The sequence below is a fragment of the Notolabrus celidotus genome, chromosome 11 (genome assembly GCF_009762535.1).
Source record: "Notolabrus celidotus isolate fNotCel1 chromosome 11, fNotCel1.pri, whole genome shotgun sequence".
Lineage (NCBI taxonomy): Eukaryota > Metazoa > Chordata > Actinopteri > Labriformes > Labridae > Notolabrus > Notolabrus celidotus.
The window spans coordinates 32,162,522-32,175,225 of NC_048282.1; the positions used below are offsets into that span (position 1 = coordinate 32,162,522).

A 12,704-nucleotide genomic window follows, 5' to 3' on the forward strand; every position below is an offset into this window, starting at 1 on the left:
CTGAGACCGAGTTTGGGTTGGAAAGTGTGTTCACTTTGATGTCAGGATGAAAAGTTTAACAAACTGAAGTTAGGACATGACAACTTTTTATTTCAGATTTTAAGAATTTATCTCTCCTTCCTCCTGAACGAGACATTCCAGTCTGGTCAAGTCCTCCACCTCTCCTTCATTTGTCCCTCTGACCGTCTGACTGCAGCACTTTAGAAATTAATTTAATCAATCATTCAGACCACCAGAGTTGGTGGGTTGATTTCTTTGGGTAATGTTTTTCTTCTCTTGTTGCTTTTTATTCATAGCTTGTCTTTTGGTTCTTTTTCTAAGTCTTGTTGAAGATCAAAAATGGAAACACTGGACTGTTTAATCTCATGTGTAACACCATAAATGTCAATCTGTCAAATATGAGATGAAAAAAAAGACTCAAGTTATCATGGTGAAGAACAATAAAATATAGACCGTACTTTATGTTAAATTATTAACAAAGTCCCAACATCAAGACAGGGTAAGACTCAGTCTGATCTCATCTTAATCCACCATGAGCAGAGCACTTTACAGTATTTAGCAAGTCACAGCAGCAAGGAGAAACTTCCTTTAACAGATAGAAACCTCCAGCAGGACCAGACTCATGTTAGACACACATCTGTTGAGACCCAGTTGGGGATCGAAAGTGTGTTCACTTTGAAGTTTAGGGACAGATTCTGGCGTCAGGATGAAAAGGTTGAAAAAAACTATTTCCTTTTTTAAGAATTTATCTCTCCTCCCTCCTGAACGAGACATACCAGTCTGGTAAAGTCCTCTGCCTCCCCTTCATTTGTCCCTCTGACCGTATGACTGCAGCACTTTAGAAATTAATTTCATCAATCATTCAGACCACAAGGTTTTTATTTGGGTAATGTTTTTCTTGTCTTGTTGCTTTTTATTCATAGCTTGTCTTTTGGTTCTTTTTCTAAGTCTTGTTGAAGATGGAGAATGGAAACACTGGACTGTTTAATATTATGAAACCATAAATACCCATCAGTCAAATATGAGATGAAAAAAATACTCAAGTTATCGTGGTGAAATACAATAAAATATACTGTGGAGGTAAGCATCAGAAAATACAAGACAAAGCATAAAAAAAATGCAAAATTATGCAAAAAAAAATTGTTTTTATTCGTCAAGCAATTCTCTGTTCTTAGAGTGTGCTATGGAATAATAATAATAATAATTTTTTTTGTAGAGCACTTTTCAAAAACCAAGTTACAAAGTGCTTTATATGGGAAGCAGTTCATAGAATCACACAAATCAAGATGAAACAATAAAACATATTTTAAAAGACCTAAAATTCCCTTAAAAGAACTCTAAAGGAATACAATTATTTAAAAATATATTCATTAAAAATTGTTAAAATAGAATAAAATTCAGATAAAATCAGGGAAAGGCTCTACGGTAAAAGTATGTTTTCAAAATAGATTTAAAAGAGATCTCTGACTCAGCAGACCTGATCTCCTCGGGCCCTGTCCCCATTTGACTTCGTGCTTTGTGTTATATAAATATACATGTTATTATCACTCTTTAAAAAATACAGCTTGAGTTCATCATTTTCAGTCACTTTTCTTAGACGAAAACACCAAACTTCCATTGGTTGTAATAACATTTTTATTATGAAGGCTCATAAAAACAAAAACAACAAAACTATACAACAATCTGAAACCAAATTCTCCAAAGGAACACAGAGTAAATACAACATGTTTAAAAAGCAGCACAAAGAAATATCAACTCAGACCTTCATTCTATATAAACAATATAAACAAACTGTTTTTAGTTGCTCTCCTGTTACAACAGAAACCAAAAACATACCAGACATGGAAACCTCTCTACATTTTTACACCTCTGGAAAACACTTTTGGTAGAGTACTTTTTTTTTTGCTCTTGATACATTTTGCACCCAGACTGTTTCACAAATCCAAACCACAGATGTACACACATAGTTTTCCTCTCTGTATGAAACTTTCATCATGAGGAGTTAAGTCTTGCACTGTACATTGTGTGCCTGTTGTTTCTACACGACCCCTGAAATTAAAGACACATGAGTTTAAAAACAGTGTGGCACAGTTTGCATTTTTTTCTGCTTTTCTGTCTTTATATCTTTCACTGTACAGACAGTTGGTTAAGCAAAACAAGAGGTAATTCTTTCATGTGATATATTAGATCATCTTTACCTCTTGAGGTCAAAAAGAAAGAGATAAAACAGTCAAACTTACTCAGAAATTAGGGGTCATATTTTTACTTTAAGGGATCTAAGGTTTTAGAAAACGTCTTAGATCCTCAGTGCAGTTAGAGCTGCAAATTTCTTGAAGTCAGTCCTCTACATTTCCCATTTTCCATGTTATCACTTTAAAGTAATAGGTGTCTGTTTTGATGTGTTACAGTAAAGATTTCTGACTTCATGTTTTTGTTGTCCCTTTCCAGGATGAGGACCTCGGGAGCTTCCTTTCAACTCTACTGAAAAAGGGGCTTCCGTCTGGACTGTGCTGAACTCTCTTTGTCCCCAAACTGTGAACATTTGAAGGAGAAATGAGCCTGAATGTTACAAGGCTGAAGATTCCTAACAAGTGCAGAAAACCTGACCTTCTTACCTGTAAACTTTAACAACACAGAGGCTGAATTAGCTTCTTTTACTGTTGGAATAATGGACTTAAAATGAAGCAATCTTCATAACTGCATTCTTTTCTGTTTTTTAGAGACATCACAGACTCATGAACTCCTTTGACAGAAATTAGATGCTTTGGTGTTTCCCTTTATTTTGATGTACACAGCCGATTTGAATAAACCTCTTTGTAGAAAAGTATTTGCAATAATGACCGAGTGAGCATGAAGCAAACACACAGCTGTTTACATCGTCAATGTATGCTGCGCTCTGTTAACTCACTGCGATGGTGTAAATCCCTTTGCGCCTCCTCAATCTTCCCCATGAACACTTCACCTTGTCCCTCCAGGTGCAGTGGCTGGTGGTGATGTAGTACAGCACAGGGTCCAGGCAGGTGTTGAGGGTAACTAGAGCCATGGTGACCCGCCTGGCGTCGTAGATAGCGTTTGCAGCGGAGCAGCTCTGGATGATGTTCATGCGCCGCAGGAAGTGCAGCAGATACACCACGTGATTGGGCAGAAAGCACAGCAGGGTTATGGCGAGGATGGTGTAAATGAGTCTCACTGCCTTTTGGGCCGTCCTGGTCTTAATCCTGGAGATTCGCCTCACAGCCAGCGGGTAACACACCAGGATGATGATGGACGGCAGCAGGGAGCCAAATATCAGCCCCAGTAGGCTGTACACCGCCAAACGTGTGCCCCACTCGTGTTTGGTCATGTTCTCAAAGCAGCTGTGGCTCCCAGAAACATCTTTATTTGTCTCCAGAGGTCCCATGAGGACGAAGACCAGCATAGCTACTCCCATCACACACCACAACGACACACTCACAATCAGAGAGCACCAGGGGCTCTTCAACCGCAGGTACGTGTGCGGATGAATGGTGGCCATGTATCGATCCACGCAGATGCACGTCATGAAACAGATGCTCATGTAGATGTTGGCGAAGTACAGGATCCCGGTGATGCGGCACACAACGTCCCCGAACACCCAGTTGTTTCTGTTGAGGTGGTAGTGGATCCTGAAGGGCAGGGTGAGGAGGATGACGATGTCAGCCAGAGCCAGGTTGCTGATGAAGACGCTGAAGGCCGTGCGGGGAGTGGTCCTGAAGGTGAAGACGAAGAAGGCCAGCAGGTTTCCAGGTAGACCGACCACTAAGGCGAGGATGAAGACCGCTGGGAACAAGTGGTACTGGTACTCAGCTGAAGGGAGGCTGCAGCTGTCCGTCACGTTCATCGTTGCAGGTTCAAGGGTTTGTCAATGAAGTGAATGTAAGTGAAGCAGCGTGGGGTGATTCTCATACACGCTGCTGTTGAGTGTTTCTGGTGGAACACAAACAAGTTTCCAGTCATGAGTATTTTCCACTTTTGCTTTCACACTTCAGTGGAAACACACAGTTTCTTCTACTTCACTGAAAAGGTCTTTTTCCATTCTTAAATTCAGCTCTTTACACATTCACTTTGTTCCTAAAGTTGCTCAAACTATATCAGATTGTTTAGATATTAATTCAAAAATACAGGTTTTACAGATCCATGCTGGACACAGTATCTAAAGTCAAGATTGATACGTCTCATTTAAAGCTACAGACACAAAATATATCACATATTCAAAGCTTCATCATCACTCAAGCAAAATATATGTTCACTGACTCACTGAGTTTCTTTCAATGTGAGATTTAATTCAGTAAAATCTAAACCTAAAGCTTAAAAAACATCACATTGGAGAAAACAAAACAAGTAGTCTTACCAACAGTTCTCTTCCTTAGCGGCGTCTTTGTCTGATCTTCAAATGCAGAAAGCTACACTGCATTTTGAAGTCTCAGGAGATAAAAGCCGTGCCTCTGTGTGTCTCCTCTCATGCTTCTCTTTGCTCAGACCTCTTAATTTCCTGTGTCGGTGTACTGGAGGTGTGCAGTGTTAAGACAAGGGCAGGAAACCATAGCCTGACACTTACTCACGCACAGTCTGCCTTTTTATCCTCCACCCACTGCAGTATTATTAGATATAGTGAGCGTGTGTATTCTTCTATTCATTTGAAGTACAATATCAGTGTTTGGAACTGACTACAAATGCAGAAGCTCCTCGTCCCCACCGCAGACAAACATAAATACAGAAGTATCAGTCAAATGTTCGTCATGTGTCATGTTCTCTTTTAAATACAAGACCTGGTGAGTTTGAGGTTTTCCTTGAGACTGCAGTGACTCAGTTTTGAGAATATGTGAATTAATGAGGTCGATTAAGCAATATAACACTTCAGGTTGAGTATCTGCATGTCTGTGGCCTCACCACAACCATTGTGTGTTTATATTTAGGACAACGGCACGCCACCAAGTGTGTGATATTTTGTCCATACAACAGTTTTAGAAATGCAATAGGTTGTTTTGTTTGTTTACTGAATCACCAACACAACTAGTTCTGTCATTTACCTGGAACCAGACTGCTGCCAAGAGACACAGAAACATTACCCTGCACTCTGCCTATGTTGTGTGTTTATATGTATCTGTATGTTTCCGTTTCTCATGTTATCAGTTGTCAGAAAACTTGCAGCACAGTGATACACAAATTAAGCCTCAGTGCTGTTACAGTATTTCTCAATTGCTAAAACACATTTCTTGACATCCACAACACTTTTCTCAACACTGTAAGCACAAAAGCCAATTTTCAAACTACATTCACCAAACCTCTGACTCTTCCTGCAAAACCAAACAATGTTGTCATATCATACCCCAAGTCAATCAAAAGAATTACATTATAAATAATGTTTATTGTTCACAGTAGACTAGATGAATTTAGCACCTGTATACAGTAAATATAAAGTCAAAACAAATATAAATGAGAAGCACATGGTCTTTCACAGTAGCTTGGATTTCATCAGAAGTTACTGTTCTTTGTCTTTCTCAATTTCACTCCCCTCCTCTTCCTCCTCGACCACCTCTCACACGCACTCTTCATCTGCCTCTCAGATTATTTCTGTCCAACCTTCAACAACCAGTGCTGTCTGAACTGGCTTATATTGGTTTCCTCACATCATTAGCCACACGTGTGGTCAGTTTTGAGTGGTTGTGTTTAAGCTGTGACACCTGTGCTTCAAATGTGTTTAACTTTTGCTACCTGGGCATCACAGTGCAAAATGTGTTTTAGTGAGTGAGAATGTGTTTGCATGTTGTGTCTAACAGGTGGAAAGTGTTAATGGATTTGCCAAAAGAGTGACTGATTCAATACATGGGTTCAGGCCACTAAGGAATTTGGATCAGACAATAGGGTTAAGTGTTTTAGCAATTGAGAAATACTGTGAACTCAAATATCAGCACTCATAGAAGGCCTCTTGTCCAATCAGATTACTTGGTTAGTAAGTTAGTGTATCACTGCTCAGGTTTTCTGACTTGCCACAAAACAAAATAAGATATTAAATAAATCTTGAGTACAGTTTAGGAAAATCCTGTGCAGACGAAAATGAACTCCTGTAGAGGTTTTAACTTGTGTTGTACAGTTAATGTAGCAATAAGTGTGAAGTTAGACTCAAAGTGGTTGTTGAAAATGTCCTGTTCAAGGGCTCCTCTGTCTTTTCATTTGCTGTGCATTATGTATTTGTATGGAAGTGGGTTTACACCACTGATAACAAAAAATCTTGGAGGGCTTGAAAGCAAAAAATAATGTTTTTAGGTTTAATTTCTTTTTTTGTAATTCTGAGATTAAAGTGAGAATTTTAAGCACAAAAGTCTGAATTTTGGAGGGCAAGCGAGCAAAAAAAATGTTGAACTTTAATCTCAGGATAAAATATAACAATTACACCTTTAAAAAAATATCTACAGCCCTCTAAAAAATTGTTAGTGACCCTAACCCTCATCCATACATTTGACCTGCTCTGCTCTAGCTCATTGCAACTCTATGAACTAGTTTTAGTTTAATACTTTAAACCAAGTATTATAGCTGAGATATGAATCTACGGAAGAGGATTGAGCCACTAAAAAAAAAAATTAAGGTCAATTTTTCTTTTTTCTTATTATTCTGACTTTAATCTCAGAATTAGGACTTTTTTTCTCAAAATACTACTAATAAAAAAATTTGACCTGAATGTTTTTTTTTCAGTTACCCTAATCCTCTTCTATATGAATCACTACATGTTGGTGGAGGTTTTTTTCTGTAAAGATTTGAGTAAAAAAACACATTTGAGGTGTTTTTAAAAAGTCGCTTTTATTCTGAAAGGGTCGGGCGGAAGTCATTTTGCGTAGCGCGGAAATTAAAATCAGCTTCTGGAGTTTGTTTACGTTTTCTGAACGATCCAGATACAACATGCAAGTTACAACTCCTCCGTGAATATATTCTTCATTATTTGTGAGAAATAAATTGACATTATGATTAAAGTGACAGAACTTTAAGTCTTATTCAGATGATTGTTCTCGAAAGTGTTACCGATCAAGCTGGTTTGCTAAGTCGCTATCACATCTGCGTCGAAAGTTAGAACATCCACTAAGGACAAGTTGTTAATTTAAGTATAACATATAGATGATAAGTCCAGAATGGAAAACAAACCATGTGTGGATGATGTGAGTTCAGATAAATGTTACATCTGTCTGAGCCCGTTTGAACAGCAGGAGGTGGGCTCTCTGGAGAGCTGTCAGCATGAGTTTTGCCTTCAGTGCATACTTCAATGGTCCCAGGTAAACACACACTTCACCTGAGTTTAAGATCTGATCTGTGTCTTGAATTAACCACACTAAAAACTGTTTCAAATTATCCCATCATCATCATGTAATCTTTTAAAATACATGTGGGACAACTTTGATGAATTGCAGATGTTCTTATTCATTTGTTCCCTCTTTTGCTTCATCAAAAATTTGTTGTTATGAGACTATTGCTGAAAGAAAACAAATACCTTAGAAAATTGATTTTTTTTTAAACATTTTGCATCTTCTTTTTGCACTCCAGACAGCCAACACTTGCCCTGTGGATCGCATCAGCTTTGCTTTCATCCTCCAGAGACGGTGTCCTGGAGGGGACATCCAAAACAAGGTGATCTGTATATTATTCGTCATTGTGGTAAAGCAGGGGTTCCCAAAGTGTGGGTCTGGAGACACAAATGGGGGGTCATGAGATATATTCCAGAATGTTGTTTTTTTTTAAGTTATCTAAAAATAGTACATTTTACCCATTATAGTAAAAAATATTGACAAAAATAGTCGCTAACCTTGAAATAAAACCTTGAAAATAGAAAGTGTAATGAGTTTTCTGCTTTTCTTTTTGCCAGATGACTCCTAAGTTTAGGGTTAGTGAACAGTTAATTATCAAAAGCATCAGTAGCAGCAGGTTCATTCATAAAGGCACAGGAAACACAGCCACATGCTCATATAGGTAGGGTCATTTTCTGCAGAGCAGCTAAATGAAGCCACATTAAATCACTTTGAGGGACAGTGGGGGTCGCGAGTCTTTGGCATCTATATTTTGGGGGTCGCAGGATGAAAAGTTTGGGAACCCTGTCTGTCTTTATGTATTTGTCAATTAACGTGAAGTGGTTGAATGTTTGTGCTGCTGCAGATCAAAGTGAGGACACGAAGAAATGATGAAGATGATGAAGAAGAGGAAGGGAGCAGTGTTGTTATTTGTGAGAAGTGTGGACGCAGTGATCGAAGGCACCGGCTGCTTGTGTGCATGCAGTGTGATTCAGGGTATATAGAAGTGCATGTTCTAAACACCTTTTTTTCTACTTATTAGCAGATCATGAATTCTGAATCTCTACTCTGGTTGTGCTTTTCACTCTAGATACCATATGGACTGCTTGACACCACAGTTAACTACAGTCCCTGAAGGTTACTGGACTTGCCCAGAGTGTGCAGTCAGTCTTGAGAACACAGGTAAGAGATGTTATTCTGTTTTTCTTTCTTTTGTTAGTTTGCATAAGATCTGATTATTAGGCCTCTCTCTTAAGAGACCAAGCAGGTCTCCCATTGGCTGTTCCATTGGCCTTTGCACCATGACATAATAAATACATGCAGATAGATAGATCAAGTACAAAAACACATAGTAAGTCTTTACATCTTAAATAAGAGAAGTGGGATAATATATGCTTTTAAGAGCAATTAAACACAAAGTTAAAAAGTAAAGCTGTGATGTTTTGTGAATAGCAGCAAGTCAGTCAGTCTAATATGTTATCAGCTGTACACCAGAGTAATATTTAATAGGATTAATTGTTAATAATTGTCTGTACCATAATAGGAATACAGATAATAATATATTTGTGAAACTGTCCCCGCTCAGATGGCTCTCTGGTGGAGGAGGAGATCAGTGATGGAGAACTAACAGACCTCCTGGCTGAAGCAGATGAAACTCCGTCCACCAGCAGTCGCCTTCGACCCTCCACTGTAAACCGCCCGGGCGGCTCCACTGAACAGAGACGCAGCCAGAGGGTCCAGAGCAGAGCCAGCATCAATCCTAATCCTCCTCCTCGAACCTGCTGGGTCAGTGGAGTGAAGATACAAAAGTTGTTCATGCATATATTTTTTATCTTTACAAATTGCACTCACACATATCATCTTGTAACCCTTACTCGTTCAGGATCGTGGGCGTCCTAAGAAGATTCTATCAGCAGTAAACAGTTGCAGTGGTTTCTTCAGTTCAGATTATCTATCAGATAAACCAGTTACTGTACAGGCCCCACTGTGGGTTTTCACCACACTCTTAACAGTAATGCACAGTTACTGGTGCAGCTGCTGGTGTTTGTGGTCACAGTCTAACTCAAGTGTCTTGGCCCACTTTGTGTGGGTTACTTCTGCTTGAAAAACAAGCTGCTTCTGCTCACTCTGACTCCTCTCTGATTCACCTGCAGCCCTTGAAGCCAGGTAGCCTTGGTTTCCTGCTTTCATTTCCTGTGAACAGCTTGTACCATCCTTCCCTGAGCTCTTAAGTGCTCTTCTTTAGCTTTGGAGTACCAGCTTCTAACGGCTCACGGTGACTAATACTCTTCACCTGAGTGGACATCGGTAAATGCTTGTGGAGTGGAGTGGAGACGTGGTTTTGTTTATTTACTGAAGGACATCTGTGTTTAGCTCTGTGGCGAAGATGTGCTATTGATACACTTGAAGCGTGCTTCTCTGTCACACAAGCACTCTGGGGATAATATTCCAACTGGGAGCTGACTCTCAGTGATGTTTCATGGATAGGAAACACTGACTTTATTAACTGGATTATGCATTTCAGACAGATTAAAGATTCTTTGTCAGTGTCAGAAAACAATGTTGTATGTCTGTCAAAAGCTGTTCCTCTGACTCTAAGCAATCAAACAGGAACTCCAGTCTTCATGTTGCCCTGCATAAAGATGATGCCATTAATTCAATGCAATAAGGCATGAAGATTTTAAATTTTAAATTTGATCAAGAATCTGTATAAGATGGGACGTTGGTGGTATGCTTAAGGATGCAGACAGAGGGCACAGATTTAGCCTAATGATTAAGTTGTGCGCCCACATAGCTGTTGGGTTCGATTCTAGTCTGTGGCCACTTTCCTGGATGTCATTCCCCCACTCTTTCTCCCAGTTTCCTGCTCTATCCACCGTCTTTTCCTCTCTAAATAAAGTTATAAAAGCCCCAAAATATAACTTTAAGAAAAAGAATAGAGACGGAAATGTCTTGGGGTTTTTACCTTTTTAAATTACTGTGTCAAGTTTGCATCAAGACTGTCTCAAGAGGAAAATCTTGAGACAAACACAAATCGCTAAGATTAGTTTTTTTGCAGTGTAAAATCAGAAATAATAATTTGCACCAGTTTATGGACCCATTCTGCTTTTAGATTAAGAAAGGTGTTAAAGGTGAGTTTACTGTCACGAAATCTAAAACTTATGTTGAGTCAGATGAGATATTTTGACTAAAAATTACACTTCCAAAGATTTTAGTTTTTCAGTGTACGATACTTCTGAGAAATAAAATGCAACTCAACCAGAAAAATTTATATTATTAATCTCAAATTCTACTGTTTGTGAAATTTAAAGAACAGTATTTACATGCACTAATATGAAATAAAGACAAAGTAGAATAAAGCTCCTGTGAGGGGATTTCAGTTTGTTTTGAATTTGGCGCCCCCTGTGGACAAACAAAGCAGTATCTCTCTGCTGATCTTGTCCTGTGCTAAAAAAAAAAAAATTCTCATCCTGCCTTTTTGGAGGAGTCAAACATATCAGTCAGTGCAAATCTTTCTTTAAGGAAAATGTCAACAGAGGCTGTTTCTGCAGTGTGTTATATCTAACTTTGTCCAACATCTTTCCAGCAGCAGTGGCTTAGTATAAAATTGCTAAATATAAATTATCAGTTTTGTCACTGTTTTCTGCATTTTGAGGTCACATATAATTATTATTGCTAGTTTCAGTCTGTTTCATAATAGGCAGAAACTCTCCGCTGGTGCTTTAAAATAATTCAAACAACATTAAAATGCATGATGAGTAGTTTTGAACATGAAGAGAGTTTAGCAGCTGACTTCCTGTGGAGTCTGTCCAAAGGTGTTTCAAGGGACTGTACAGGGGAGGAAACACTATGGTGCACAGACAAAACCAATGTAGTTGCACTTCAAAGAAGCATTTCCTCACACATTCTTTCACATCAACACCTTTAATTACAATTATTTCTTTTTCTCAGCATGTTCCTAAATATCTGTTACGGGCGTCGAGGCCTGAAGTCCCAACAGAGGAAGTAGCTCCAGTTCCTCCCAGTGACACCAGTGATTCATCAGACGGTGAGTTATCAACAGTTTGTTCACCACCCTGTAGTATTGAGTCAGGATATTCTTCTTTATTCAGTGTAATCCTCTGTTCTTCACAGAATTAAAGAAAAGGAAAAGGAGGAAACGTGCAGCTTGAGCATCTGACACCAGGAGTGGAGAGGTATAGCAGTGTGGGGGCATGAAGTTGCAGCCTGGTAAAGACAGAAGCACTGATCACAGACAACCACATAGTGGCAGTATTGTGTTGGCGGTTGGGTGTTCCAGCTCTAAACATGGGAAGAGACTCACCAGGACCTGCCTGCTGATCATTTCTCCTTCAGTGTATTTTCTAAATAAAAAAAAGAAAGATAGAAAGAAAGAAAAAAAGTTTGTTTGTGCATTTCTTTATTTTTTTTTATCTTCATTTACTCCCACATGAAGACCAAAACAAAGAATGTGTATGTTGGTTTATCAACGCTGTATGACTTCCCCCACCTTTCTGTTTAACAGCCTTCTGCTTCATGCTCATTGTTCCCACATGAAGACCTCTTGAGTGCCTTCTCTAGTCCTCTGACCACTCACAGCATCTGAACACTACACACCACATTCATATGCTGATGGTAAAGGCAAAGCTGATATGATAAGTGTCCATCAGGGCTTACTAATCCCATCCACACACATTCACACACAGCTAGCTATGCCGCCGGGAGCAAGCTGGGGATCAGTGTCTTGCCCAAGGACCCTTTGGAATGTGGGCTCTGGAGGATGGGATCCAACCCCCCACCTACCAATTGCTTCAACCCCTTCTTTTGATACAGCTTTGCAGTGTTATTTCAAGTTAACACGACTAACAGGAATGAACTTAAGACCCATTAATCGCAAGCAAATCATGATAACATTGGTAGCTTTGTCAGGTTGGTACCGCTTGAGTAAGCCGAGTGAAGATTCAACGTAGTTTAATATTTACAGTGAAACTGAGACTCATCAGAACAAGAGGAAAAGGCGCTACTCTTGGGGATGTAATGGACCAAAAAATGACAGCAGAAGTTCTGAAGTTGCAAACTGGACTGCAAACAAGTTGTTAATTGCTAACTGATGGCTAAACGTGGATGCTTGTTAAGTTAGCCTTCATTAGTGTTTTGTCCTCTATGTCCTTTCTTAATGCACCTGGGATTTTTTGTGTGTGTTCAGTATTGTATTTCTGCACATATATGTGAAGATATGTGTATGAATGTGTATAAATGTATGTCTAAAGTTGTTGAAAATCAATAAAAACAATGTTGGGGAAAAAAAGTTAGCCTTCATTTAGAGAGTCAAGCTGTTTTCATAACAGCCTGCTACATACTACATACTGCATTTGAAGTATGTAGTATGACTGTTCTGTTGGATCAGATCTG

General features: G+C 39.1%; 3 protein-coding genes across 4 annotated transcripts in view; 2 read left to right on the plus strand and 1 right to left on the minus strand.

Annotated features, from left to right (window-relative positions):
• The window catches only part of ints11 (integrator complex subunit 11), a 26,287-nt gene extending 23,461 nt beyond the window's left edge, over positions 1–2,826 (plus strand). The window contains exon 17 of the mRNA XM_034696296.1: positions 2,449–2,826. Within this exon, the coding sequence (XP_034552187.1) occupies positions 2,449–2,514 (66 nt within the window). The 3' untranslated portion in view covers positions 2,515–2,826. The remainder of the gene's footprint in view (positions 1–2,448) is intronic.
• On the minus strand, positions 1,895–4,718 carry LOC117821792 (lysophosphatidic acid receptor 6). Its single transcript, XM_034696297.1, has 2 exons — positions 4,370–4,718; positions 1,895–3,945 (listed from the first exon to the last, which is right to left on the minus strand). Exon 2 carries the CDS (start codon positions 3,857–3,859, stop codon positions 2,900–2,902), a length of 960 nt encoding a protein of 319 aa, XP_034552188.1. The 5' UTR covers positions 3,860–3,945; positions 4,370–4,718; the 3' UTR covers positions 1,895–2,899.
• A 2,108-nt stretch (positions 4,719–6,826) lies between these two features.
• On the plus strand, positions 6,827–11,694 carry LOC117820870 (PHD and RING finger domain-containing protein 1-like). 2 transcript variants are annotated; one of them, XM_034694789.1, is made up of 7 exons: positions 6,835–7,283; positions 7,552–7,635; positions 8,158–8,288; positions 8,383–8,474; positions 8,878–9,077; positions 11,244–11,340; positions 11,427–11,694. In XM_034694789.1, the coding sequence occupies exons 1-7, from the start codon at positions 7,143–7,145 to the stop codon at positions 11,462–11,464; spliced, it is 783 nt and encodes a 260-aa protein (XP_034550680.1). In that variant the 5' UTR covers positions 6,835–7,142; the 3' UTR covers positions 11,465–11,694. The 2 variants fall into 2 exon arrangements, with proteins under 2 accessions (XP_034550679.1, XP_034550680.1); XM_034694788.1 differs by lacking the exons at positions 11,244–11,340; positions 11,427–11,694 and adding an exon at positions 9,175–9,832 and having other exon boundaries at positions 6,827–7,283.
• Positions 11,695–12,704: the final 1,010 nt, after the last annotated feature.

Bases quoted from the DNA above. Each gene is read 5' to 3' on its own strand.
- LOC117821792 (XM_034696297.1), bottom strand. From the start codon at position 3,859: ATGAACGTGACGGACAGCTGCAGCCTCCCTTCAGCTGAGTACCAGTAC.
- LOC117820870 (XM_034694788.1), top strand. From the start codon at position 7,143: ATGGAAAACAAACCATGTGTGGATGATGTGAGTTCAGATAAATGTTAC. The intron at 7,284-7,551 runs GTAAACACACAC...TTTGCACTCCAG, and splicing joins GCATACTTCAATGGTCCCAG to ACAGCCAACACTTGCCCTGT. The intron at 7,636-8,157 runs GTGATCTGTATA...GTGCTGCTGCAG, and splicing joins GAGGGGACATCCAAAACAAG to ATCAAAGTGAGGACACGAAG.